Consider the following 27,978-nt stretch of genomic DNA (forward strand, 5'->3'; position numbering starts at 1 on the left):
CCGTCCGCCGTGACCTCGCCGTGACGGTTGGCTGGCCAACGTCGGCCCATCTGTACGGCAGATTGCATCGACGCCATCGGCAAAACCCGGGCCTTCTTCGGCCAGGGACGAACCAGCAGATGCTTCACATCCTAATGAACTGACTGCGCCGTCGGCTGCGATATCAGCTGTTCCGCTACCGGCTCCATCAGCGGCATTGGTGCCGATGCCCGTGCTGCCGGTTGAGATGACGGTGGCGCACACAGCCACTGCCTCAGTACTCGACCTCGTTACTGCCTCAGTGCGGGACTCGTTGGTGGCGGCACTAGCGGTACCAGTAGCGGCAGCAGTAGCAGCAGCAGCAACAGCAGCTGCAGGAACAAGAACACAATTAGCTGCTGGTGCCGCCACAACAGCAGCAGGAACGGTAGCGGTGGCGGGGACGCTGCAGCCACGGCCAGCGGTGCCAGCAGAACCGGAACTCTTGCCGCTGCCGATCCTAGGCGTCACTGTTCTGGCGGCGCTGCCGACGGCGGCGGCAGCGGAGGCGGCGCTAGCGGCGACCCGTGTCGGCGACCCGGGGGCGCCAGCAACGTAGGAACGCAGTAGGGGCGTGCCTGGCCGCTGCTGCAGTGGTGTTGTAGTTGTGAGCACCTGCGGCTGTGCCGGCACAGGGCGCCGCCGCGCGGGCGATGCCGACTTGGCATACCTGTGCAGTAGTACAGATGGTATACAACATACACCACTTAAGATCGCACCTAATCCATCAGACGACAAGGCCGCCAACCCAGCAGTCAGTTCGCAGTATGGCAGATACACCAAAGCAAGCAAGCACAAGCTTCGTACTCCCAAGGCCGGTGTCGGAAAAAAATGTACGACAACCCCACCTGGCGGCGGCGGTGACATGTGCATGGAGCGCGGCTGTGGCAGCTCCGAAACCCATGTTGCCGACACCAACACCGGCGCGGATACCGAAGGCGGCCTTGTCCGCCAGTCCCCCCACGGTCGCAGACACCGACGCCGCCTGATGCCCGGGATCCGGGCCCCCCAGGCTGCCTTCCAGCGTCGGCTTGCCGCCCAGCGCACGAAACTTGGCAGCCAGCCGCCGCGCCTGGCCTGCACGCGGTGTTCGGGACACATACAAGTGTCATAGTCAGGGGGGAGGGCCGTATCGAAGAGCCGCTCGTGTTCCAGGGCCCAGAGGCCCCACAATAATAGTGGGGTACTGGCATGGTATTGCAGTTGGAGGTGTTCAAGGTTTACGTCTTAGGCTTTCCAGTGCAACTCATCAGTGTACGGCAGTCCGTTGTGGCCCTCGACCGATGGCCCCCTTGGGAGTCAATCCGGGGCTCTTGCTATATTACCTAGTAGGAGTAGGAGTAGGAGTACTGCTACCACTGCTACTACTACTGCTGCTGCTGCTACTACTATTACTATTATTACTACTACCACTACTAATACTAATACCACCACCTGCGACCCGATATGTCACACCAACGACCCGTGGGTCACCTGCAAACTTGTCCAGCGTTGCTCGATGTGACATCCAGGACTTGCGACCCGACAGTGATAGCGTGACGTAACGCCAGCAAACCGGCCCGGCGTAGTAGGTGTCATGCTCCAGGGGCAGGCCCACATACACCTGCCGTACAATCCGCCGTACAAAGCGCAGTCCTTAATGAAGAACAAAACAACCGGGGGCCAAGGCCGGAACCCCAAAGCATGGTTTGCTCGTTTGTCCGTTTTTTAGTTGGACCAACAACGTACATTTGTACTTGCTGCTCGTGTGGTTCGGTCCTATTGCCTCATCAGGAAACTGAGGTCTACGATGCAAGTCTCAGGCTCTAGATCCAAATCCAAGCAGATCCGGATTTTTTGGAGATCTAGGCCTGAATGGGATTTCGTCCCATGTCTAGGCCATCTCTTTGGCAGCAATCGCGGTTTTCATTTCCGCCGCCTTGCCCCGCCCTGTCCTGTCCTGTGTGTCACCGCACCCCGCCTCCCTCCTGGGTCCACCTCTGGCAAACCTCCTGCCCCATGTTGCCCTGTCGTACCCGTACGAGAGTGTGCCACCAGCGCTCGTAAGCCAACTTGTACTCCGAAACCAAATCTATGCAGCGGGATGAGGCACAGACGAGGCACAGATGCGGCACATAGCGACCTTGACACCCTTAGCCTTGTGGTGAAGAAGCTTCCTCACACGGAGGGATATGATGTACTCGACAGGGGATGAATTGGTGAGTATACACATACATGAATGTATTATCTATGTTCAAAGATCCGAGTACATATATGTGTCTAAACATATGGTCCTAATATTATGGAAGCAAAATCAGGCAAGAGCGAAATCGGAAGGGGTTGGATGTAGACCCCCGCGGTATGGGAAATTGGCCTAAGTGGCGAACTGCCCATTGCCCGTGCAGCTCATCACCTCAATGACCCTGACAGTGGCTGTCGCTGTGGCATTAAGAATTTTACCACCATCACCACGTCTACCCTACGGAGGAGCTACCTCTCCTCCCCCGCGTACGGAGATCCTGCCTGCCAGGCTGTCGTACACCAGCTCCTTGTCCATGAGCTCGGGCCGACGGCTGAGCCCAAGCGCGCCCCACTTGCGACTGGGGGCGTGGTACACCACCAACACGATGTGCCTGTACGGCAGAGATGACGATTAGGTACGAGCGTACGTCAGTGCAGAGCAGTGACAAGAACGGAAGCCGCAGGCATGCATGGTGTGAGTATCCATACGAGTGGAGGAGAGGGTGCAAGCAATGTTGCTTGTATAAAAGTGAAATAGCCAGTCAAGCACGATCTCCTCCCTCTTTAACCCATTATTTGTTCTATCTGGCGAATGTTATTTAACGACAGATTTCCTGAATAGGCTGCCTTTTACCGCCATTTCAGCTAGAAGACCTTGCCTAATTTGGCGGTCTTACTCTTTTGCCCCATTTTTTTCGGGTTGGGCCCCAGCGCGAAGCGCTCCAGGGGCCCGCGCCCTCTAGGGTAGGATTGGTCATCTCCGTGTGTCCGTGTGTCCGTGTGTCAGTCCATGTCCATGTCCTTGTCCTTGTCCTTGCTTTACATTGGTAAATCCCGACTATATCGTCCACCTCGTCCGAATTCATATCACCTAGATGAGGTGAATTAGATGAGATGATTTTAATGTGACATCTGCTCCCTAAACCCGCGAAGCACCCGAACCTTCTAACTTCCCCAATCTCACTGACCGGTACGTCTGGCCCTGTACGGTGCTCTTGAATGCCAGCGGCAGCCTGTCCAGATCCAGCCACCCGGCAGTGAGCAGCGCGCCAAGAAACACAGCCTGCGACCCAGATGATGACGACGACGACGTGTATCGGTGCCTGCCTGCCGGCCCGCCAGGCGCGTGTCATAATCCGTCTGCGTTTAGTGCAGAGACCCGTCTCCGCTCTCAATCTGTTTCATATTTCCCTCCGAATTCCCACCCACCGAAACACACCGACACACGCTGGCACGCCACGCTGCCGTCTTATGCATTGCCAGACACGCCACACGTGCTGGAATGCTCCTTCCTAAGCGCCTTTCTAAGCGCCTTACTAAGCGCCTTTCTAAGCGCCTTTCTAAGCGCCTTTCTAAGCGCCTTACTAAGCGCCTTACTAAGCGCCTTTCTAAGCGCCTTACTAAGCGCCTTACTAAGCGCCTTTCTAAGCGCCTTTCTAAGCTCCTTTCTAAGCTCCTTTCTGAGCTCCTTTCTAAGCTCCTTTCTAAGCTCCTTTCTAAGCGCCTTTCTAAGCGCCTTACTAAGCGCCTTTCTAAGCTCTTTCAAGTTTCAAAACAGGGCGCCAGTTACCCCAGTGCGTGATTGTGTCTTACCTCGAGGCATTTGATGGGCAATGCCACCCTCAGCGCCTCCCTGGCGGTGTCCATGATGCGGGAGAAAGGCCGCGACTTGGATACGTTGTAGTAATAACCGGGAGTGTGGTTGTACTGCAGGGAGTTAATTACTTGCTGTACGACATGTACGGCAAGTACAACATACACGGTTTGGGAGTATCATGATGACAAGAAACATGGCTGACAGTGCTGGGGGGGGGGTGCAGGGGTGGAAGGGAGGGTCCCGGGTTGCTGCAGCACGCGTGCCAAACGTCGGAGGGTAGATGGTGGAGATGATGAGATGTGCCACAACACCTGTATGCGTGCATTGGTAGTAATGTGCCACGACATAAAATGTCGTGACACGTCAATCACCTATTTCCGTGACGAATGCATGTGCATGTGCATGTGCATGTGATGGTTAAGGAGTGCACCGTACACGTGCAATCATGTGCATCAATCTCCACGATTCGATACGCATGTTTCATGTCCCCTCCATGTGATGGCATGCGTGCTGTTCCGTACATGTGGGTGGACAGCCATGTTGCTGCGCGTATTCCATGACCCTCATGCCAAGTACTGCATGTCGTAGCTCACCTGTACGACATTGAGCCTCTGCTGCGGTCCACCCAGCTTGCTGCCCTCCCCGGCCTTGCCGCCATCCAGGAGCCCCTTGGGCACCACGGGACGTGGCGGTGGTGCCAGACCCAACAGAGTTAGCTCGGCCTCGCTACATTCCTTGATAAGCCGCTCCTGCCGGGGCAGCGAGGGCAGGGAGAGAGGAGTGGCAATGTGGCGGTAGGTGGAGTTATGTGCTTCGTGGCGCTTTAGGATGACAGCCGGGGGTGCTGATGCTGAGATATAAGGTGTCTGATGGTGACACAGGAAGTCTTATATCGGGATGCCGGTGCCTAAAACGCGCATTAGCGCAAGCTGCTTGGCAGGGTCAGGCCAGGGCGATGTATGTGCAATGCGGCGAAAGGCAGACATGTAAGGCGGGGAAGGTTTTTACTTTCTTCGACCGCGCGATCTAGATTTAATATGGGAAGTTTTGTTCGTTTCTTGTCTGCTATATGTTTCGTAGGGCTGTGGACGTGGGTGCACCCTAAGCGTGAGGTCCCTGACAAGATTGACCTTACCGCCTCCGGAATTCGCTCATCTGGCAGAGGAAGTTTATTAAGGAGCTGCTTCAACTGTAATGCTGTCGTAGAAAGAGCCATCTCCCGCTGGAAGGGCGACTAAGCAAGCTACATTTCAGTTACATGTTAGCGGAATGTAGACAGCGGCGTCCGGTGTCTAGGATTATGTTCAGGAACAATATTTGCACATCAAATTGCTTATTCTATGAATTTAATGGGGAAGCAGCGATTCGGGTGCTCAAGAATTATGAAGACATCGTCCCAGATGATATAGCCTTTCGTTTCATGCTTTACAAAATACATCTATAGTTTTTACCTCATACCCCTGCATTAATGGCGATGTCGAGTTGGAAATGTCACATTCGTACTTTCGTCGGCCCCAATCCGTGGGCTCAGCAAACACCCGCCATACAAATAGTCGATGTCTTTTTGCGGTATTTCACAAGTCCCAAACAGCGCGGGCTTTGGCATCCACGCACGGCGTTGTCGTGGCCCTGGGCCTCTCAGCATCAGATCACCAACTGAACTGCCCATAACTGCTGCGTCCGGTAGCGAAGGGGATGACGAGCCACGCACACTATTCGATGAAGCACTAGTTTCCATGCTTCTTGTCAGTAATACAGAAGTTATTCTATTGGGTATGGAGTCCCGTGCACGAACATGCGTGCACGGTGTTGTACACACCCTTAAACTCCCGAAGACTAAAATCCGAAGCCCACATCCAGTGCAAAACCTCTAAACGCTCAATTGACTCGCTCAAGGCCTTCATAACATAAACGTATTGATAAGGCATTATAACCGCGCACAACCAAGGCCGAGATCGAAATCCAGAGAAACCAGACGTGAATGACTGTAGCGAACATAACCATGAATCGAACTTGGGATGCGGGATCTACATCTCACATTGCTCAACTGCGTCTCCTCTTAGCCAGCCAGCCCCAAAACCTTACAACACCAACATGCTCGCGGGGACCTGACGGCAACAGCATGCCTCACCCAGCGAAGGTCGAGCGAGGGACGGCATGGGACAGGAGGGTAGGATTCGGGCTGGAATTAGGGAAGAGCTCTGTCGCAGAATTAGCCTGGATTTTATTCCTGACAAAAGAACTGGTCTGCCGAGGTCTGGAATTGTTCTGGCGGACCCGCCGGAGGTATTCGAATTGCGCTGTGGAGCCTCGGAATTGGGCTGTGCAGGGCCTGAATTGGCCTGTCCGGGTGTCGAATTGGCCTGTCCGGGTGCCGACAGTCAGAATTAGCCTGACAGGGATACGAATTAGCCTGGCGGTACATTCCGACAGTCAGGATTAGGCTGACAAGGTGTCGAATTGGCCTGGCAGGGACATTCGGACAGTCAGAATTAGCGTGTTCAGGGTGTCGAATTAGGGAAGCACGGGAATTGTGCGACCGGGGCAGCCAAAAGAATTGCTCTGCCCGACAGTGTGTCCTACCCTCTAATGGGACAAAGAAAAACAGGGCAGGGGCCACTGCAGATCGGTAAGTAGAGTCGGTCAGGAAAAGAAGATCTCTACCCGCGTACACGCACACAACATTATATGTATATTAGTTTGTAGTGCAGTGCACGGCCAGCTGGCCCGCTGGCTCTACTCTTCGTGAGTCTGGAGCCCACTGTAACAACCACACACACCACCACCACCACCACCACCACAACAACAACAACAATAATAGGTAGGTCTTCCCTTGTCTCGGTTTTTGAGTGTGTAGTGGAGCCCCCGGTGGCGTTTTCTCTTTGTTCTTGTTTTGGCGGTCAAGAGAGACGAGAGCGCGCGATTAGGCTGGCCAGGCGGAGTGGGGGCAGATAGCTTGTTTAGGTCTCCCGGAGGTGGTATGGCGCCTGTCGTGCGGCTCTCGCTTAGTTCGGTTTGCAGTCTTCTGCGCCGCTGTGGTACCTAGCCAGGGGCTGGGAGATCGTCCCGGTAGGCGCGAGTGAGGGAGTGAGGCGCGCGCGGATGAACAGACAGACGTAGAGCCGCGCGCCCGTCCCTGCGGTGTGTTTCGGCCCCCGGTGCTCGTCCTTTCTCGGGACGAGCCGCCCGCAGTGTAACACACCATCAACAGCAACAACAACACGCGAACGAGCAATCGTGCGGCTGACGACTGTCTGAAAAAATTAGTGATCGTCTACGAACCATCTATTTTCAGGCCTATAATACCCTACAGCAAACGCTTGACTGGTCGCTGATCGGTAACCCTCCGGCCCAACCGGTCGACCCAACCCAGCTGTCTTCGCATGCCATATATTGATTTTGAGGAGTAGTTCAACCGGGTTAACCGGATGACGCTTTGAGTTCGCCTTGAGGAGAGATCAACCACGGGGCCCGCACTGGACATCGGCCTTGAAGGTTCCTAAAACGATGAGCGCGCTCATTTCTCTTCATTTCTGCCGCCCGGCCGGCAGAAATGAAGATCAATCTTAATGGCTCGACGGCAAAGGCTTTCTCCTCAACCCAAATTTACACTCTGAAGCTATGCAGTGCTGAGTCAGATACTGTCGAATATGATAGGCTGGCATAATATTAATAATATTAAAAGAGCTGTAGCAATGGCGACTGGGATAATGACAGGCTGGCGGTGGATCCCAGAGCCTCCGTACCGGACGGCAAGAAGCCCGGTGTCCTCAAGCTGTTGTGTCGTTACAAAAGCACTGGATGAGGCCCCTCGAAACAATCAGAGGGCTGTATCCTCCTGCTGGCGCACCATCGCGCCTTACTCCGTTTATTTACGTTTGTGCGTTTCTGATCTGGCGGTTAATAGTGCGAGCAACAGGTCTAGGGAAAATCGCATGCGTGCTGCGAGCGGCAACAATGCAGTAGTTGAATATGAAATGCATTTCATGCTCAAGTGCCCGCCGGTGCTTGCGTCTGCACTGCGGCAGAAGATGTGGGATCTAGGCGTCAATAAAGGTAGCGCGAGTGTTTGTGATGTCATGCAAGTAAAAATGACCAGCGTGGTCTTGCAAAGGTCTTTTTCGAAATGTTTCGCTGTGAGCAAACAGAGCATCTTGCGTCGTCTTGCGTGTTTCGTCTTTTTCGGCATCTACTCGTAATAGGTACTTCATGTTTCGGGCCACAACTGTGCGTTCTAGGGTTTTCCTCCTAAATTTTTTTACTTTTTTTCTTGTGGTTGATGAGCCTTTTGGTTCGTCTGAACCATAACAGCTCGCGGAAGCTTGTAAGATCCTTCCTTCCATCCATCCATGCATCCATCCATGCATCCATCCATCCTGCGCACATGATTACAAGTGATTTATACAACACAGCAGTACGTGCTTGGAAAATAAAGTTCTCCATGGCTGATTTGGCAACTTGTTATAGTACCGTAGTGACAGGAAATGTTCGTGATTTTATTGTTCGAGACACCCTCAAAATTAGACCCGAAATTATTGGTGAAACTTTTGAATTCGTGAGAAGCCAACGCAACCGAAGCAACGGTGCCTGCAATATTCGTTACTGGGTCCGACTCAGAACGCCGATTGACGCAAAAGCTGGCCAATGCATGCACGGTTATTTAGGAGCGGCAAAACCAGCTCTATCCGTAGCTGGGGCGCCGCGAGCAAGTGTGAAGAGTCCGCATTGAAGGAGGCTTTGTTGCTTAGGCCGCTTGGCCCTTGGATCCATGTCCGTTCAATTACTATGGATGTATATATGGCCAGAAAAATGGAATTCGACGAGTAATTACTGTGTTGAAGGCATTATACGATTTGGCTTCGGAGCACACATATATTCGTGACGACCATCGCCTGGAACAGCTTGTAATTTATATGTGACATAATTTCGTGATGCCGTCACGAAATTAAAATCACGAACATTTCCTGTCACTACGGTACACAGATGGACTCGTACGGACATGCCTTCCAACGGAACGTTCTATCTTACTCGCATACAAATACAGACGTCCGTCATTAGTAAATTGTAATCACAAATTATCTGCAAGTCACAACAGGAAATTTAAACATTTAGAGACTGCAGCTATTACAGCGCAAGTATAACGAGACTGTAGCACGAAGATGGACCATCGAAAACTGCTTTGCTTGTTACTTGGTGAGCATAACAGATCTGTTAATATAACGTAAAACATATCATTTTCTTTATAACGGAGGGCTGGTGCTCCAAAATGTCAGTAAATCCGTCAGCTTTACGACGCCTCGCGCGGCCTTTCCCTGCCCTGTTCTTGACTCGTCGCTCGCGCAGGCCTCATCACGCTTCCAGCGATTGCATCTGCAGCGAACACCCTTGTCGACGCCCTAGGAGATGCCAATAGCACGGTTTTTGGGGCAGCCCTAAACCTCACAAGCACCTACGCGGGCCTGCTTGTCAACGGCAAGTTCAAGGGCACCATTCTCGCCCCCACAGACGATGCCTTCGCTGTCTACATCACGAGTCTGGGCATCTCTCCGACATCTCTCATGGCCCAGACAGTTCTCATCCAGCAAGTCCTCGACGTAAGCACGGGACGAATGGATACGCCATGAATGTTGCAGTATCCGTACTCCGCCGCATTGTCATACTTTGCCGTACATATACGCCTTGCGGCTTGCAAATGACAGCGATAATGCTTCCCTTGGATCGCCGCCGTTCCGTTATAATCCATCTGTCCGAGGACATTACATTACGTCTCTGCCACTGTATTATCTACATAACTATCACAATTATCTACCTAACTATTGCTATTATCTGTGTGTGTGTGTGTTACATGGTTGGGGGGTGCGTGACCCCATACCTGTAAGACTACCCATTACTATTATCTAACTAACTATTATCTATAACCCACGCAGTTGCACTTCATCCCGGACGTCAACGTATCTTTGGCGACCGTTCAAGACGGGGCCAAATTCACCACGAAGAAGTGAGTGTTTTGATTGTAATGTAAAGCGGGGGGATGCGTTCTTTCAACTTCTAAAGGGAAATGATTTAAGCGCGGTGGGCGATGGGCGATAAGCATTATGATACAATGACGGCGGAAGTCCGCGGGGTTTACGCTCCCTCAGGGTAGTATCGAAGCTCAGAGCTGGCTTATGGCCGGCCATAAAGTGTCGTTAGGGTAACCCCGCTCTACTCCAAACCAGCCGTAATAGGATGTATGTTAAAGCACGCGCAAACTATATGTATGTTTACGTGTACGTGTGCATGTACGTGTACGTGCGTATTAGTTGTGGTTTGCGCTGATGTTCGCTTGCTGGCAATCTTGCTGATATCCATATAAATCTACTCCCTCAACCTCCCCTATCCGGCGCACAGCGGTGAGAACACGATAAAAGTCCAGAAGTTCAGCAACGGCACCGTTACTTTCGTGTCAGCCAACAGTACGGCAACCGCTCTGTACGAATACAACATCGGCGGTGTCGACAGCGGGTAAGCCGGCTCTATTTATACCACATAAGCACCATGCATGCTTTTGCCTGATGCGTGCACAGACGTGCGTGCATACTGCATACAAAAGATTTTAGCTCGTAGCTTCGTATCATGCATGCTGTACGTTGTCGTACCGGCTTCGTTTGGCGGCAGTGCAATGGTTTATGTAGGCCGGTGGAATGGCCGGCCGCAGCACTTGCACAAGGTAGACTTTAAAAATGGTACAGTTGTGTCGATACATGGCTTATGTTATCTCTCCCTATGGCATAAACATGCCGGTTACCGACCGTTTGGGGCCCATTAACCCAACCGGCCAGTTGAATGGCGTTAACGGCCCGGTTGGGTTAACGGTCGGTTGGGTTAACGGCCAGTTGGGTTAACGATCAGTTGGGTTAACGGTCGGTTGGGTTAATGGGCCCCAAACGGTCGGTAACCGGCATGTTTATGCCATAGGGAGTATCCCGGTAGCGCGGGAAGCATCGTTCGCCAATATTAATTAAAGGCCTCTAACGCTGCAGGAAAATTTTAGTAGAAGATTTAGAACTATGTATGTATTTAGTTTTAGCGTTTGTTCCCGCTTTGAGGGCGTGAAATGCCGTGTCATTGTCCCTAATAAGTCATTGTCCCGGCATTTCAATTGTCGCCCATAAGCATGAACCAGGCCACCAACTCACAAGCTTACATGCAACAACTAAAACCAGGCAATACTAGCTACGCAAGCTATGCTAGGACAAACTTTTGAGACAAGGCATCCTCCAATTGGCACGCGGTAAATTGACTTAGATTGTTTGCCCTGGCAAACTTATGTACTCCAAGCTCATCCACTGGACGATGCTGGCTGTACTTCTTGCGTGGGCGATCTTGTCGCCGCCGGGGATGTTGTCCAGGGCGTTCCGGTCAAACTCGTAGGCGCCGACCTCATTACCGTTGTCCATGGACATTGTGTTGGAAGGATACGTTAAGGTTCAGATAAAATAAAGAAATGAAGAAGCGCTCCTTCATAGTATGGAGATGGTAGAATCTTCAAGCAACTTTTGAACGACTAGGGAGAGTTGCTGATAGGCGAATTTGTATGAAGCTATAATATTCCTTTATTCCTTCAAGGTAAACGAATGCTTATGTATTCGTCTGTTAGTAGCGTGAAGCTTTGAACACTCTTTGTACGGCAGATTCGGCACAATGTTTTGCCTGATTGCGATGTTGCCTGAAAATTTTGAACAGAAGGGATCACTGCTCATGCTGGTGCAGCAAGACATGTAAGGAGATGGCCTGGTCACAATCCAGCAGTCATATATCGACAATCTCAAGCTATGACAACTTGTTACATGTGTCTGTAATAAAAAAGGGACTTTGCGATGGTGTGGGGAGCTCTTTGAGTGGTGGGACTGTGGAAATCCAGTTTGTTTCGCCCGTAACAAGTTTGTTACGGGCGAAACAACGTCCCTCTGAAACGTTTGGATATGCCTATGCAACACATTTCCTCAATTTCATGAACTGCAAGTATTCTAATCCAACATCACCCCAATCTCAGTGTAAACTAGTCTCCAAATGTGCCTGCACAAGACTGTCACCCCTGTCACCCGGCATTCACATTGCCTTAACCTCCTCAAGCTTGTCGGGTTGTGACACGTGGGCATGAACCTTGTGACAATGGGCATTGTCACAAAGAAACTGGTTGCAATCAGAAATGCATTTTTGCTCATGCCAGGTTACCGACATCGGTTACCGATTACTGGGGACGGTTAACGGATAACGGTTCGCCCGGTAATCCTACCGACCGGTTACCCATCTCGTTAACTGGACCCGTTAGGTCGGAACCGGGCCGGAACCGGCCTGGAGTATGCCATTGGATCTACAGCCACGCAGCGCCATGTGACTGCTAGACTCGCTTCGCCAGCGAGCAATAAAAAAGGAGTCAACGAAGAGCAGAATTAAACTGGCTATGGTTTAGCCGTAAAGCGAATAAAAACATAGGAGCGCATTTATAAGAAATGTGTTTATTATATAATACACGCCGCTGCTGTTTTACTCCCTCGCCGATCGTGCGCATGTCCTTGACAGGGAGACACTTATCGTCATCGATAAGCTGCTCCTTCCGGCAACCATAAAGCAGGACGGCGCCTCTTCGCTGGCCGCCCCATCGCCCTTCGCGATGGCCTTCTGCAGCGTGATCGCCGCAGCGCTCTTGCATGCCTTTGGGAGGCAGTGGTAGTAGTGTCGGCCTGCTGAGGAGTCTACGAGAGGATGAAATCTGCGATACCGTAGTCTGAAAAATAAATGTTCACATTAACTTGGGAAGAGTTCCCCAGACCGTGCGCCGCCTGCTGTGCTCGTGCCCTGCAAGCCGTGCATTGGCACGGTACTTTGTCTCGCTGCCAGGTACCTGCTGTTGAGCAATGTCGACGGTTTCCAGTGCCGAAACGCTATTTCATGCCATGAGCCGTTATGGTTGTGACTTTGGCTGGGGCCTGGATCGTGTTAGCCGTACCGTACGTGGCCGGCAGTAAAAACTTTGGCAGCCGTCTCCAACTTTCTGTCAAACATGCAAATTCGCCCGTCGGATGCCTCCAAACAACTTATGTTCAAAAGCATCTCAAAATACCTTCCAGAGCGCTCGTGTGTGTTACAAACTTGGTATGCGCATTTATCTTTAAGACTACGGAAGGAAGTTATTCCTGAATTTGAACGACGAGAGCGATATGCTCGTGAACCTTGAAATAACAAATAAGTTGCAACTTAGGGTCGCAACTTAGTAAGTTGAACTTACAATTGTAACTTGACTTTGACGTAATGTGCGCGTTTCGATCCTGTCCGAAATAAATGAGGCGACGGTCTTAAAATGCACTTTCCAGCTGGACAAGCTGGTCAAGGAGGCTGCATGTGCAGGCCCCTACCTTTGGACTATAGCTAATTGCTGACCCAGCAGTTCAGGAAGACCTCTGCAGATGTGTCACGTACACAACTACCGTAACGAGCCTTTAACGATGAACGAGCGAGCCAGGAAACGCACGCATCCGGTAGTCCTACTAACAACCTACCTGTAAACATATAATTTAAATTGAACTAAGAAGCTCATATTATTTCCGTCGAGGCAAAGTAGCGCGCTTTTCATAGGCAACGCTTGCAAGCTTTAAGGCATAAAGAGGGAATCCCCGCGTTTTGGAAATTCAATTGGTTGGATGGGAAATCCCTTGAGGAATCTGCATGGAGATGTTGCCAAATGTGGGGACAACGATCCCGTGTAAGTAAGGCCTACAAGGGAGGAAAGTGTGAGGACTGTTTTGTGACAGTTTTGCAATAGGTTGTGTGTTTTGCAATGAGCAAATTACACACTTAGTTTTATGCATGTGAAATATTTTAACTCTCTGTTTCTGGCACGTCATACTACGCTGTAATCACAAACGAGAGTTTAGGATTGAAAATACAAGAGCTTTCTCCTTATACGGATAAATATGAAGGATTTTGGAGCTGCAGCGAAAGGCGGTTTGATCATCGTCGCACTTGTTGCAAGCCTAGTTACCTTTCCAGTAGCGACGTCTGCTGCTAATATCACCGCCACTGTCTTCAGCACTGCGGGTACTTTCCTGTTTGCGAATGCGCTGCAATATGCCGGTCTCGCGGGCATATTCAGTGACTCCAGCCTCAATATTACAGTTTTCGCTCCTTCAGACGAGGTATGCAGGTTTCCTTCCCTATGTCCGCTTCTTGTTTGTAAATCGTTCTGTTAGGCAGGCCTAAAGCTGCTCTGTCCATGCAAACCTCTCTAGGTCGGCTATGCTTGAGGTTTTGTGCAGGCGAAGTAATCAAACCTTCAATCCAAATAACGCAGCGCGCAAGGGACGGCCAGCATGTCTCGAAGCATAGCTCGAGGGTTTGCGTTTTCCTAAACGCCCGTCCGAACACACTTCCCATCTATTTCGCCACCGAGTTTTTTTCCCGCCGCGATCCTTCAGCGCCTTCAGATCATGCATGCGGCACCTAGCGCACCAAAACGCGACCATTCTGTTCGTCTGACGCATTCACCCTGCTGCCACGCAAATAAAGTTGCTCAGCAGCGTCGGCACAAAAGCACTTGCTCCTTGCCGCTGAGTTTCGTGCTCCCCTAACTGACAGGCTTTTTACAGCGCACTGGGTATGCTAGGACTGACCCAGGCGGGCCTGGCTGGAAACGCCGCATTGATGGCCCCTATCTTGCTATACCATGTTGTCGCGCCAGCCCTAAATACTTCTGCCTTGAGCGCTGCTGGAGTCCAGCGCTATCCGAATGTACTGTAAGTATGTGTGTATGTATGTGTGTATACATGTATGTGTGTATACATGTATGTGTGTATACATGTACGTATGTGTGCATGTATGTATGTCTGATTGTGCGCGGACCCAATAATGGCTGCTGGTGCGTGCTGCTGTCCCTACCTGCACGACCTGCTACACATAGGGGGCCTTTCCGGGATTCTGGGAGCTCTTTGGAAGTCGACCCTTCAGACGCATTAAGCATCAAGATCTCGTCGATCGGTACTGACGCCAGAATCATCAACGCGAACGTTTCCGCGGGTAATTCCACAATCCACGTGATCAACAGCGTCCTTTTGCCCTTCTACCCGTCTATCTCCGCGGTAGGATGATGGCGGCGCGACAGTTATTACGGATTTGTTATGCGATGGCAACCACACTAATACGCATCGGGATATGAGATGTGACCATGCATCATGCATGTATGGCATCGTACATGGCCTTTAGACGTGATAGATAGACCATGAAGTACATATATTCCGTACCCGCGCACACACATGATGACATTGGGTTCTCATATACATATGGCGCAATCCCTGGATCGAATTGCACAATGCCTGCTGCCTATGGCTTTGCCACAAATATCACATGGAATGCAAGAAAGTCACCACCTATGTGGCCTAATCAAGCCATTGAATTAAACAAACCTGACTGCAGGCTTTTGTGCGCAATCCAGAGCTGACGACGCTCCTCGGCCTGGTGGCCCAGAATGCACCGAATCTGATCGCTGAACGGTTCGGACCCACGGCCGAGCTTACTATCTTCGCACCCAAGAACTCGTGAGCACGTAGCTACGGGGGGTGCTTCTGGATACCCGGAGGTGCAGACACATCTTTTGTGGGTTGTAGCGCTTATTGTTAGCAACTAACAGCAAACGGTTATTATTAACGGCAAACGGTTATTTTATTGGTAGCGGTCAATCACATGCTGCTGCGACGACTGTCCTGTCCGGGTGCGGGGGATCGCTAGCGGGGTCCTGCCCCACCCGGCCATGTGCTTGCCGGTGGGTTGGTCAAGAGCAGGGTACTTGGGGCGGTGCGGGGCGGGGCGCGTTATATAGCGCGCATTTGCTCGAATTGATGACACGCACACGCACCCCCTAAAGCTGGCTCGTTGCCACTATCTTAATTTGGCTTTTGGGGCCTTGTGGTCCCAAAGCCGTGCGCCGTGCTCGTCTTAATGTCTTAATGTCTAAAAAAATGTCTAAAAATGTCTAAAAAATGTCTAAAAATGTCTAAAAATGTCTAAAACTCTAATGTCTGAATGTCTAAAAAAACTTCCATGGCTGTCCCACGCGCGCGCAGGGCCTTCAGCACCCCGCTAACAACGAACAGCGCGGCCATGGCCCGATTGCTTCAAAATCCGTTTGGCGTGTACTACATATTGGGCTATCACGTGGTGCCAAATGAAGTCATTTTCAACGCTACGGCGGCGACCGAGGCCGGCACCGCGACTGTCACCACGCTGACGTGAGGAAATGGAATTTTGAAAGTGGAAAATTAGAGGTCTGTTAGGTTTGAAATTAAAGATCGATCTGCTAGGTTTGGAATTAGAGATCTGCTAGGAGTGCGGTTTGAAAGGTTACATGTGCCGCGGTTGCACATGTGCCGCCGAGGCGTCCCGAGGTAAGGTGTACGGAGCGAGCCTGGTTTCCACACGCTGCCTCGGTGGCCGATCTATAACACCATGATATATACCATGGACGGACACTCCCCTCATTCGTGCGGAACTTGTATATCAACATGGCACGAGTGATAGATAGATAAATAGATAGTTATATAGATAGATAGATAGATATAATCGACCATTTATACGATTGACCTCTAATACGATCTCTTTCTCGGTTTTACCTATTAAGTATATATGCGCATTGATGACGGCACTGATGACGGCGCTATGTGATCCGCTGTACATGACACGACCCGATACTCGTTTGCGTTTTGGCGTCTGCTGCTGCATTGTTGTTGCGTCCTGCATTGCATACGTGCAACTTTCTCTAGGGCATTTCTTTTCATATGCACCTTGAATTCGGCCCGAATGCGCCCAGGGGTCTGAAGCTGACGCTGGTTCGCTCCGGTAATGCAACCGTCGTAGTTTTTCCCTCTGGGAATGCCACCATCGTCAGCTCTTACCAAGCGGGGTTCAAGAACGAGTAAGTCCTAATGATGATCTGTGGATGGGTTGCAGCAGACGTCTCAGTGGCACCTGCCCACTCGCGAAAATTCCAATACTCGCATTCCAATGATCGCCCACCAATTGTGCGTATCCTTGCCTCGTCGCTCTTATTATCAAGTCAAGGCTCCTCGACATGCATTATTGCTGCATGACTCTCGCTTGGAAGTCACGTATTATTATCGTCTGCAAATATCCCACATCTTCCAATCAACCTACCTACTTACCTACCTGCCTGCCTGCCTACCTACGTACATACCTACGTACATACCTACCTACTTACCTGGCGAGCCGCCTTGTTAGTCTCACAACGTTGTTTAATGTCCTTGATTGCCAGTCCTATTTATATGTTTTCTCTCCGTCTGAAGAAAAATGCTGATTACTCCTTACTGGGCTGCTGTCGTCCCCAACCACCACTGCCACCACCACTGCGGGGTCCTCCCTCTCCCGAGTGCAGCGGTTCGAGGCGCGCTGCGGTGCACGTGATCGATCAGGTGCTCATCCCTCCGGCCATGAACACCATTGCCGATGCCCTACGAGCGAAGGTCGACGCAACCGTATTCGTCGGGGCGCTGAGCTCGTCAAATGCATACACGGGTCTGCTTGCTGGAGGTACCTTCAAGGGCACCTTCCTCGTCCCGACGGACGCGGCGTTTGTAAAGTTCATGGGAAACAGGAGTCTGACTGTGTCAGCTCTACAGGCTGCCACGAATCTAAAGCAACTGCTTGACGTAAGCCGTGGAGTGTATATATATATATATATATATATATATATATATATATACAGTCAGATATATATATATATATATATATATATATATATATATCATACAAACTTATATAGTTTGTATGATGCTTTCTAGGGATGTTAAATAATAGTTTGTTGTAATAGTTTGTTGTATGGACAATGTCTAGAGCTCTAGGGGCTCTTTTTTGTGTTTACACGCTGACGTTTTCAGCGATGCAGCTGCACCCTGAAACTCATGATGTGTAGGCGGCAGTTGGGGTCCTCTTCTGGATCGGGCTGACCGCATATATATCCCCGTTCCCACGGAGGGGTGCAGAGCGGTGTCCCGCCCTCGCATGCTGGGGTGGGGGTGGGGGGGTGTCGGGCTCGCATCCTGTCGGTTGGATACATCCTACAATCCACATTCACATATCCCCGAGCAAAGCATCCAACAGCCGCATCTTGGTGACTGCATCTCCCTTCCTCCTCCGCCATCCTCATCCTTGGTGGGCTGGCGTCGACCCGTCCGCCAATATGCCGCCATCCTGGGCCCTCTTGCCATCCTTGTCCCCGGGGGATCCTGGTGGGCCCCTCAACATTTCTATCCTACTTTTCTAAATCCGTATCCTGTGCCCGACCCGACCCCCCCCCCCGCCGCGTCATGACTGCTCTGCAATCCTCCTGTCCCCAAGTTCAGGATAATGGAAAGAGGCGGCCCCCTAGGGTTTCCTTCATGTCGGCCGCTTTGTCTTTTTTGTTGTGTTGTGGCATTAAACAATATTGTGCCGCGCGATGAACACGCGCCTCCGCGAGATGACATGCTAACCTATCTATCTGCCATTTTTCATATGGGTTTTATGATTTAATCGAATATGTAAAAAATAATTATGATTACTTATTTGTTAAGTATTCGGCGTTTTGACTGTGACGACGTCCTCATTGTGTTGATGATGTTGTCGTTCGCGCGAAGGCTCATATCATCAAGGATACCGTCATCTCGCTGTCCAGTGTCACCAACACAACCCTAACTACAGCCAGGTGAGGCCCCATGCTTGCATGTGCACAGCTATAGCCCCGCCAGGAGTGTGTAAGTGCGCGTATGTAACGTCCATACAGCCCTGCGTCCTCGTCTATGTTGCGGCGCTCTCTGCTAGCTGATACAAGCTATAGTAATAGCGCTGCTAGGTACACTTCTGTATTTGTGTCGAACCGTAGTCTGTAGCTTGGGCGTTCAATTCTTTTAACTCCGCAGGCAGGCTTGAGCACGGAGCGGCGTCTCCATTTTCGCTCTGCTGCCGCCATGCAGCATGTTCAGCGGCCGGTACTGTTGGATGAATCCTCTATACCTAGTAGTTCCTTGATTGGCTGTAGAAACGCCTAGCCGGGTCAAAAGCCTACCTGTACATGGGGCCCGTGTGATGACTGGGCCATGGGATTTAACTTGGGTAGCGACCAACTCAGCTCACTCATCCACATGAGGTAAACGCATTGGGTGGTTTATTGGCCGCTCTGGAAGGTGCCCGATTCCAGATGATTTGCATGCATGCATGCCAACTCATGTTTGCATACCTCCACCCACCCGCCCACCCGCAGCGGAGCCAAGATTACGGTTAAGAGAGCGACTGACTCGGGGACTGTTACTTTCACCACCGCAAGCAATGTTGGTGCAACTGGCCAATACGAGTTCTTCGTCACTTCTGGAAACTCGTAAGTGCGGCTTGATTCTCGTACACTCGTATTTTTTTCGCACTGCTTTTTATATATTTATGTGTTCACGTGGCCACAGCATTTAACAAAAATCGCGAAAAGCTTGGCCCACAGATGGAGCGAGGGGCTATTATGGGGCATTTTTAAAATCCTCAGCAGGGTTCAACACGCAGCGCAGTCCCCGGTCGGTGTAGCGACCTGAGTTTCTGCACAGATACGATATTCGCACGCTTGCAAGTTGAAAGTTTAAGGTTGAATGTTTTTTCCTTACTGGAACTGTCCCTGCGACGTCTTGTGTCGCAGTTGTCACTTAGGGTTGCCTAAGTCGGTCTTGCCTCCGATATTCCTCCACCGCTAACCACCGTCTTCTTGATCACACCTCTCTCTTCCGCGAATTGCACCCTCGCTGACGTGTCCTGATCAGGACTGTCATCTTCATTGACGCCGTTCTTTTTGCGGGATCTTTGACGTATGGTGGAGCTGATGGAGCCGCCTCGATTCGGGACCCGTCTCCTGTCACCATGCTGATGTGCAGCTTCCTCGCCGGGACGCTGCTGTACGTATTCAGTCGCCATTAGACGGCTGTAGGATGTCATGTTGAACCCCACGCAAAGCCGCGCTGGCCGCAACTAACGACTGGTTGTGCTAGTAATTGAATGCCGCAACGATGGTGGCAGGCATGGCCGCTGGTTTCGGAGACCCGAGCTGGGCGCAGTTTGCGCCATATATAATCCATTAGGGGGGTTACGGCAAAGCCGAAATATATAAATAATGCCACGCTCTAACATCGCGCGCGTGTAGATCCACCATCTTGTTGCATGTGTCACGGATTACGGGGACATATGTTTGAATTTTACGTAACTTACTAAATTATACGTGGTTTACTAAATCACGTCAATCTATAATGCTCTGTTCAACCGCCGTCATTATTTGCGAATGAAATCTTTCGTTGCGGGATTTGATGTAACGCTGAGGGGTTGTAACCCTGAGGCCACCCTCAGCAATTTTTAGACCTCACGTTCAAAAACAAAATTATAACCGTGCTGCGATATTGGTATATTGCTTATTGGTATATTGACGACAGCATTGCTCAAGTGTCACAGCCAGGAAGGGGCTCCTGGGGAACGGGGTGTGGTCCTTGCCCTGGTACAATTTGCGGCTGCTCGTTCGGATCGCAGGTTGATTATGCGTAACGGTGTTTTATGAAATCGTACTTACAACGTAATCGTTTGCTTTATTATTACTTTCCTCCGGAGCTGAGGATTGCTTCGGGTTATGTGTGGACGGCAGCTAGTTGGTGGCACGGCCTACAGATGGTGGAGATGGTGGAATGAGCACGATAAAGCGTTGGCTTGTTCTACTAAACGGCAGAAGCGTTATCCGGCTTTGGATGGTGATATGTTTGATCATATTTGCTGGCAATTCGCGAACAAAACAACTTCATTTATTTTGTGGTCGGGGGTTCGAGTTTGAGCGATGGAATTGTATTTTTTTCTATCGCTTTGGCGAGTCGGAATGGCGGAAAGCGTGAGGTTGACTCTGCGCGATTTAGAGAGTGAACGAAACAGGGAAGAGCAGCAATGAGAAGTGTGTGTGTGTGTATGTGTGTGTTTGTGTGTGTGTGTGTGTTTGTGCGTGTGTGTGTGTGTGTGTGTTTGTGTGGTTTTGCGACACAGTGGTCTCCAGACTCACGAAGAGTAGAGCCAGCGTTCCAGCTGGCCGTGCATTACTGCACTAGAGACTAACTTTGTGCACCGGGGGTAGGAGAATTAACAGTCCGCTGTGCCTGTACGGACAGGGTGACTGACTTGGTTCCTTAAATCTCCCTTTTGTAATGGTATCTCCTCCTAATAACCGGGCGAGACATAGGTGGGTATTGGAAGGCCGCCATTTCCGGGAAGGTACTGTGTGAACAGACCAAGCGTAATCGTAACAGAGTCTTAAAGCTTTTGATTTGTGATGATAACTGCTGGTGGACTGAGTTCGCCTTTCACTGTGCGTTGGCTGCTGCGGCGAGCGACCTGCTACTGCAAGCAATTCAGATAATCAGGCTATACCCGAAGTTATATTACTTCTTGTCCTGCCAAATGTTGTATTTCATCCCGCGCCTCGTTTGGCAAGAAGTTAGCTATTAGATGTATTACGAATGCCGTGATACAAAAAATTGTTGTAGGCGATTATGCCGATTTTGTCTCTTGCGATACCTCAATTTAAATCATACTTAAACACAATCATCTTAACAGTTTATGCAAAGCTGGTAACTTTCGGTTGCGACGGGCCTTATCTTCAAAATGACCAACTCCCCAGGCCAAACCCGAGGCCGTAGGGCCGCGAGTTGGCGGCCTATGTGACCCTTACCTTCAGCTTCTAAGTTTTCTTCGAAACTTAAAAACTTTTAAAAGTACTAATGTCAAGCCACTTTAATAGGGCTTGGCCTCTTTAATCGATTTGGCCATTGCTGAACCGTAGGTCAGACACACGTGAATTAAGCATCGCTTCTGCCTCGACCCTCTATTTGGCCCACCTTATTACCAGTTTATTGTAGTGTGCGCGTCTGACGCATCGACGCACCTCGTTTAACCACGGCGGGCTCACCTCCACGAAGAAAGATGTTGATGCACGGCAGAGTACCCACGCTGATCCTGGCGGGTGAGTATAGATATGGTAATGGATATGTCCTTTACGTCCTACCTCACAGCAATCTCATGCATGCCACAAGGCTAGCCAAAGCCCGTTTCAACATGGCATTGCAACTACCGCTACGCTGTGCTACTCGCTCATCAACTATGCATAATGACGACCGGCTCTTGATTATGCCGGAGCAGGTCTGCTTATTTCGCTGGCGACTGGTACGTCAGCCCAACCAAGCATCTACTCCGCATTAAACTCAACCGCAAACGCAACATTCTTCTACTCAAGCCTGAGCGATGCAAACCTGGCAACAGTGTTCAGCAATACTAGCCTGAACTTGACGCTGCTGGTGCCTTCCGATGCGGTAAGCATCTGCCAAACCATAATCGAAATTTTCACATTCGGCCGCCGATCCGTCGCCGTTGACCATTGCCGCTCGCTACAGATGCTATTTAGCTTGTCTATCTGCTGTGATTATCCCCACCTGCTAGCTGATACCCTGCCCTGCTGGGACGCCCTGCCCTAGGGCATTAGGCCTAAAGCTGTGTCCGAATCCTAAATCCGTCACCATCAGCCAAACATTCAAGTACTCATAACTATCAGGTGTTCCTAGGTGCTCCAGGCTGATGAGCTGTTCACCAGCGCTGGACGCTACTGCGTCGCCGAATAACCATTATTTCTCCTAAAGGGAAGGATGCCATCGATCGCCGTCGTTTATTTTAATAATCGGCCAGGCAATAAGGTGTATGTTCGTCCTAATGATGCATCATCAGGCAGCACCACACCATATCTCATATGCATGGATCCGTTTCCCCTCCGCGCTGATATGCATTCCCTTCGCTCACAACTATTTGCATGCATCCTCCTTTTCGACCTCAACGTGCTACACACAGGCCTTCGGAGCGCTCGAGACTCAGCTGAACATCTCGGGTGATCTGTTCTTCCTGCCGAATCTGGCCCCCAAGGCGGCACCTATCCTGCTATATCACTTCGTCACCCCATCGACCCCAAGCGGGAGCATACCCCCCAATATCAGCTCGTTTAATCTCGCCTTGTGAGTGTCGCAAAAATGGAATGGGCATAAGTGGAAACGGCGTCGGATATGCCACCCTTTACCAACTCGCTCGCTAGCTAAACCGCAGCTGCTGATTGTGCCCTAACTGTGCGTCATTAGTGCACGTTATTACCGTTTGCGAAGAAGCACATAACGAACTTGCAAGTAGCTAGTGCTCCACGTTAATGATTGGATAACATGCGACGTTAGTGTAGGGCACGCAGCTATGTGCGTGTGCATGTATGTATGTATGTGTTCTTCAACTTTACATGCATTTGCTTTTGAGAGCCAGCATCAGGCTTCCTTTTCATACAGCGGGCACTGTTCTCACCGTGCTGTTACGTTTTCTTGCGGGCGCATTTGCATCCCCCTCCTTTTTTTATTTGCTTGCCCGCCCTTACACACATACACACACGTGCGCCCCAACAGCGGCTCATCGACGTTGAAGGTAAACAGCAGTGTGGTAGGTAATTCAACCGTCAACTCAACGGTCATCCGCATCTCAAGTATCGGATCGGACGTCAACATAACACGAACGGACATCTCTGCTGGCAACTCCACCATTCACATACTCGACGGCGTATTGCTGCCCTTCTACATCAGCATTGGCTCGGTAAGTGCATGTATGCAGTGTGATGTGCGGGGCAGGGGGGTTTTCATATCTTCACCCTGTGGCCGGCTATACCCGGCTATACCCGGCAGACCCTGCCTTCCCCGGTGTTTCGGGGCACCCTCATCCAGTCAACCTTGGTTTTTATTAAGTGCACGCAAGTATATGTATGGCTCGCATCAACGAGCAAAGGAATGCCTGGCATGGCTGCGATCAAATGAAGCCTCCAAAAAATGACCAATTGTGCGATAATACAAATTCGATCTACCAATCGGCTGCTGTTGACCATTGACCACTGCTGTTTAAACCGTATTGCGTATTATTACTTCCGCCTCGGTTGCAATCCACTCGCTGCTGCATGCTGCAGGGTCTTAGCCGCAACAAAGACTTGTCAGCGATAAACAGCCTCACGAACAAGCTCGGGAACAACACCGCCTTCCTGAATGTGTTGAACAACCTTAATACCGAGTACACTGTGCTGGCGCCTGTCAACTCGTAAGTCACGGTTGCCGACAATGACATTTTAAGAAGGCAGCAGATAGTGAAGGTCGCCTGTAGAGGAGAAGGAGGCGACACCCTCGTTTAATAATAGATAGGGACCGCCCGGATAGCAAGATGATAAAAATCTTATTCACGGTGGTGGAGGTAGAGGTAGAGGTGAAGGTAGAGGTGGATCGCAAAATACAGTACGTTAGTTGGGGGCCCCCGGGGTCCAGTGCCGTACAGTGCAGTCCAGTGCAGTGCATTCATTCATTACAGCCCATACCCCACATTTGGAGTCCGAATTTAGTTTTGGATTTTACATACGGCAGATACGGTACTGCACGTGCTCTGTGTCCGTTTATGTAAATACACCTTGGCACCCTTCTCTTTTCAGTCGCGCATATGTAAGGGGTTTGACCTCCTGCCACGATAATATTGCCGCATTTAAACAATAATAATAACGTTGCATGGCACGCTCGCGATGACATGACGTATGCACGAAATTTATGTCAGTCGTTATTACGGCCTAATAATAGCTTTTAGGCATTTTCCCCCGGCATTATTGACAGAAAAGAGAAAATTTTACCTGTGCCTTCTCTCTGCTGCTGCTGCTGCTGCTACTGCTGCTGCTGCTGCTTGTGCAGAGGCTTTAATAATCCTGACGCCGCGGTCAATGCAAGCCTGACTAAATTGCTGAACTCCACTGTTGGCATGGTTTACCTTTGGAACTACCACCTTATTCCGAAGCCAGTAATCTTTAACGCCCTTAATGCCTTCAACTCATCCGCCAACCAGACCGTTATAACCGTCACAACCGCTGGGTGAGTTTCAGTTATGCATACCGTACATATGCACGCACCGCCCTGCGTATCCTCTGGTTCGTTCACTACGCTTTAATCATATCGCCTACGGTTCCAAGGATATTTTATAAGATTGAATATGCTTTACGACATGCCTGTGTCGTACACGTACTGTTTGCAAGTCGAAGGGGGGAACGCTGTAGTAACCGTTCCTTAGGCGTTTGAGCGATGACGTTTAGCCGTGCAGCCTGGTGGGGAATGGAGTTTGTCCAGAAAGAATGGCGAAGCGGAAGAAGCGAATATCGGTACGGGATATCAGAGTTGGAAGACAAACGGGGGATCGCAGGGGGACGGCAGGGTCTTGAACCCAAAACACTGGTATAGGGATACTACAGGTGACTTATATGCCAAAACACCTCCTCACTTGCGGCCACCTCACTTGCCGCTCCTGCCTCCATAAGTGCGCATGCATGCAGCGAATTAGTATAATTACATAGCAGCCCTAATAACATGAGGCATCCATCTGTATGTATGTGCTCCTTTTTATTTTTTGTAAATTATTGATAGATTATAATAATCACCCGACAAGCAAGGCATACAACTAACGTGAACAAGGTGTAGCACTCTGTAATCATTTTCCTGCTGTCGTACGCTGTCGTACATATACGCTGACGCCACAGAGGATTGCCCTTGAGCTTGGTGAAGAATGGATCCGTGGTGACGGTCGTCTCACCCACTGGGAACGCCACCATCCTGTCATCCTTCAACGTGGGCCTGACGGGCAGGTACGGACGGATCATGCGTATATACATACATATACATACATACGTACGTACATACATACGAACTTCAGTGGAGCGTTTGCTAAGAGTGGAGCGTTTCTTAGAGGTGGAGGTTTGAGCATCACTTCCCGCGGAACCATCTTCAGTTGTCGCAGGACAAGATGAACATAAAGATGAAGATGAACAGGGAGGATCGATCGAAGCGTCGAAATGGGTGAATGACGAACGAGCGAGCGAACAAACAAACGAATGAACAACAAAGAAATGATGTGATGATGAACAGCAGCTTCTAAGAGACGTACTGCACATACATGGCATTACTAATCACGCATGCAGTACGGATATATATCGCAGCATACACACATCACTGGACATACATCCACGAAACGAAACCCGAACCAGCTAAACGTTGAACCCCCCGCCCTCCAGCTCCCCGCTCTCGTTCTCGCATGTCGTCACCTCACTGAACTACCCCACCTACCCCACCACCCAAAATGTGCGTGTCATCCATCCTACTGCTGCAACCTTGTACACAGCGGCTCCTACCGCTCCGCCATCCACCTCATCAGTCAGATTCTCCTGCCGCCAACGTTGACGACTGTACGGGAGGCGCTGTCGCTTCGTAACGACACCAAGACCTTCATTTCCGTGTTCACCAGCAGCGGAAGCTCCTACGCATCGTGGCTGGATAGCACGTCCCTCAGCCGCAGCACGTTGCTCGTCCCAACCGATACAGCCTTCGCCACCCTCCTCGCGCAGTACCCAGGCTACACTCTGCAGAACCTGATCGCGGGAAGCACAGGGGTGTCTCAACTTCTGGATGTGAGTTATTACTATTACTATAGTTATAGTTATATTATTACTACCACTTGTGCTGATATATTACGTTGTTGCTGGTTGTTTTGCTTTTTAATTTGCGTGAGGGAGGTTTTACTTTCTGAGAACCGTTTGTCGATTGTAAAAAACATTTATTTCCCCTTATCTTGGCTTGGCTGCTCTCTTGGCTGCTCTCCCGCCGTTCGTGAAACCTTTATGACTATTTCGTTTTTTACGTACTCCACGTGAAAGGTCGTATTTCGCGTGCATAATGCAGCTGCTTGTGATCAGGTCCTCGACCATCAGCTTGGCAGGTCTGGCCAACGGTATCACCAACATTACCGTCAACAAGTAAGTCTTTCAGAAATACCAAAATATTATGTCTACAATTATAATGCAAATCGCAACCGAATCCATTGAATTTGTGTTGGACGCGAAAACAGTCCACCGCGATCTATCATCTATCACTCCAATCCGGCAGTCATAGTGTGTGGCGCGTGAGTGAACTCCTGCGGTTGCATCTTTGGTTTTCGCGGTGCTGGGTATCTGCTCTGTGTGCGTGTGTATGTATGTGTGTAGTTATTACACCTCGGTTGCGTTACCCGGCCAGAGAGGTGTAACGAGCCAGCCCCTACACGAGCACACAGAGGCCCAAGAGCCTAGCTAGGAGCCGCAAGTTAGGTTGAGGGACCTAGTAGTACAATACAACGCAACAAGTTCTAGTGCCCAAGCATTATACATATCTCCATAATCACACCGCCAATATCTGTTGACCAACAACCATCTCATCGTTTCGAAGCTGTGCAACAGATGAGCGGCATGAGCAGTACGCAGTATGCCTGTATGTATACACTTGCTTGTTTTCTAGCACGTAATCGCATTCATAACTCGTACTGCCTTGCAGTGGTGCCGTACTGCTACGAGCTAACAAGAGCTCCTCGACGGGCGCAGTCAAGTTCCTCAGCCTCGCCAACTCCGCCAACTCGGTGGGCTCCGACTACTATATCGGACGCGTGGAGAGCGGGTAAGGGCTGTGTGCGGTGTCATACCTTTCCACGGCTTGTGGGTTCTTGTTCATAAATTGTTGGGTTGCGTTGGTCGTTGCATTGGTCGTTGCGTTGGTCGTTATGTTGGTAGTTGCGTTTGTTAACTGGAACCTTTACCCCGTTCAGTTGCTGTTGCCGAGCCCGCGACTGCCTAAGGAACACCACACTAACAGTAACCCTATCCGGCACCTATCCGGCCTGGCCCCGCCGCCCCCTTCCCCCTTTTCCCCTCAACTCCTCAACTCCTCAACCCCGCCGCACCCCCCCACCTTACCCCCTTAACCCCCCCCCCGTCGCCCCCCTCGCCCCCTCATGGTCCGGGATTACCCGATCGTGCCCCCTCAGGGTGACTGTCATCATCATTGATACCGTACTGCTTCCCCAACCATTTAACATGGGCGCTGACGGCGCATCCTCGCTGGCCGCCCCATCGCCCTTCGCGATGGCCTTCTGCAGCGTCATCGCCGCAGCGCTCTTGCATGCCTTTGGGAGGCAGTGGTAGCAGTGTCAGTCTGCTGAGG

At 50.7% G+C, this 27,978-nt stretch overlaps 5 protein-coding genes across 5 annotated transcripts; 4 read left to right on the forward strand and 1 right to left on the reverse strand.

Annotated features, from left to right (window-relative positions):
* Positions 1-2,512: 2,512 nt before the first annotated feature.
* On the reverse strand, positions 2,513-3,981 carry VOLCADRAFT_32981 (uncharacterized protein; the record flags this gene model as incomplete). Its single annotated transcript, XM_002951213.1, has 3 exons — positions 2,513-2,630; positions 3,207-3,301; positions 3,832-3,981. Coding segments are annotated over 3 exons (363 nt in total), but the record flags the coding sequence as incomplete, so codon positions are not given.
* A 5,013-nt stretch (positions 3,982-8,994) lies between these two features.
* Positions 8,995-10,441, forward strand: VOLCADRAFT_91752 (uncharacterized protein; the record flags this gene model as incomplete). The annotated part of the gene is made up of 5 exons (XM_002951136.1): positions 8,995-9,028; positions 9,179-9,429; positions 9,763-9,833; positions 10,226-10,339; positions 10,402-10,441. 5 exons carry the CDS (start codon positions 8,995-8,997, stop codon positions 10,439-10,441), a joined length of 510 nt encoding a protein of 169 aa, XP_002951182.1.
* A 3,350-nt stretch (positions 10,442-13,791) lies between these two features.
* On the forward strand, positions 13,792-16,102 carry fas1 (fasciclin-like protein; the record flags this gene model as incomplete). The annotated part of the gene is made up of 5 exons (XM_002951137.1): positions 13,792-14,013; positions 14,453-14,610; positions 14,775-14,952; positions 15,287-15,408; positions 15,934-16,102. 5 exons carry the CDS (start codon positions 13,792-13,794, stop codon positions 16,100-16,102), a joined length of 849 nt encoding a protein of 282 aa, XP_002951183.1.
* Positions 16,103-16,644: 542 nt separating this feature from the next.
* On the forward strand, positions 16,645-19,239 carry VOLCADRAFT_91754 (uncharacterized protein; the record flags this gene model as incomplete). The annotated part of the gene is made up of 4 exons (XM_002951138.1): positions 16,645-16,781; positions 17,259-17,532; positions 18,499-18,566; positions 19,122-19,239. 4 exons carry the CDS (start codon positions 16,645-16,647, stop codon positions 19,237-19,239), a joined length of 597 nt encoding a protein of 198 aa, XP_002951184.1.
* Positions 19,240-21,664: 2,425 nt separating this feature from the next.
* Positions 21,665-27,959, forward strand: VOLCADRAFT_105027 (uncharacterized protein; the record flags this gene model as incomplete). Its single annotated transcript, XM_002951139.1, has 10 exons — positions 21,665-21,884; positions 22,061-22,230; positions 22,760-22,920; positions 23,350-23,533; positions 23,898-24,025; positions 25,494-25,598; positions 26,132-26,417; positions 26,689-26,762; positions 27,316-27,435; positions 27,803-27,959. The coding sequence occupies exons 1-10, from the start codon at positions 21,845-21,847 to the stop codon at positions 27,957-27,959; spliced, it is 1,425 nt and encodes a 474-aa protein (XP_002951185.1). The 5' UTR covers positions 21,665-21,844.
* Positions 27,960-27,978: the final 19 nt, after the last annotated feature.

This window comes from Volvox carteri (genome assembly GCF_000143455.1).
Source record: "Volvox carteri f. nagariensis unplaced genomic scaffold VOLCAscaffold_22, whole genome shotgun sequence".
Taxonomy (NCBI): domain Eukaryota; kingdom Viridiplantae; phylum Chlorophyta; class Chlorophyceae; order Chlamydomonadales; family Volvocaceae; genus Volvox; species Volvox carteri.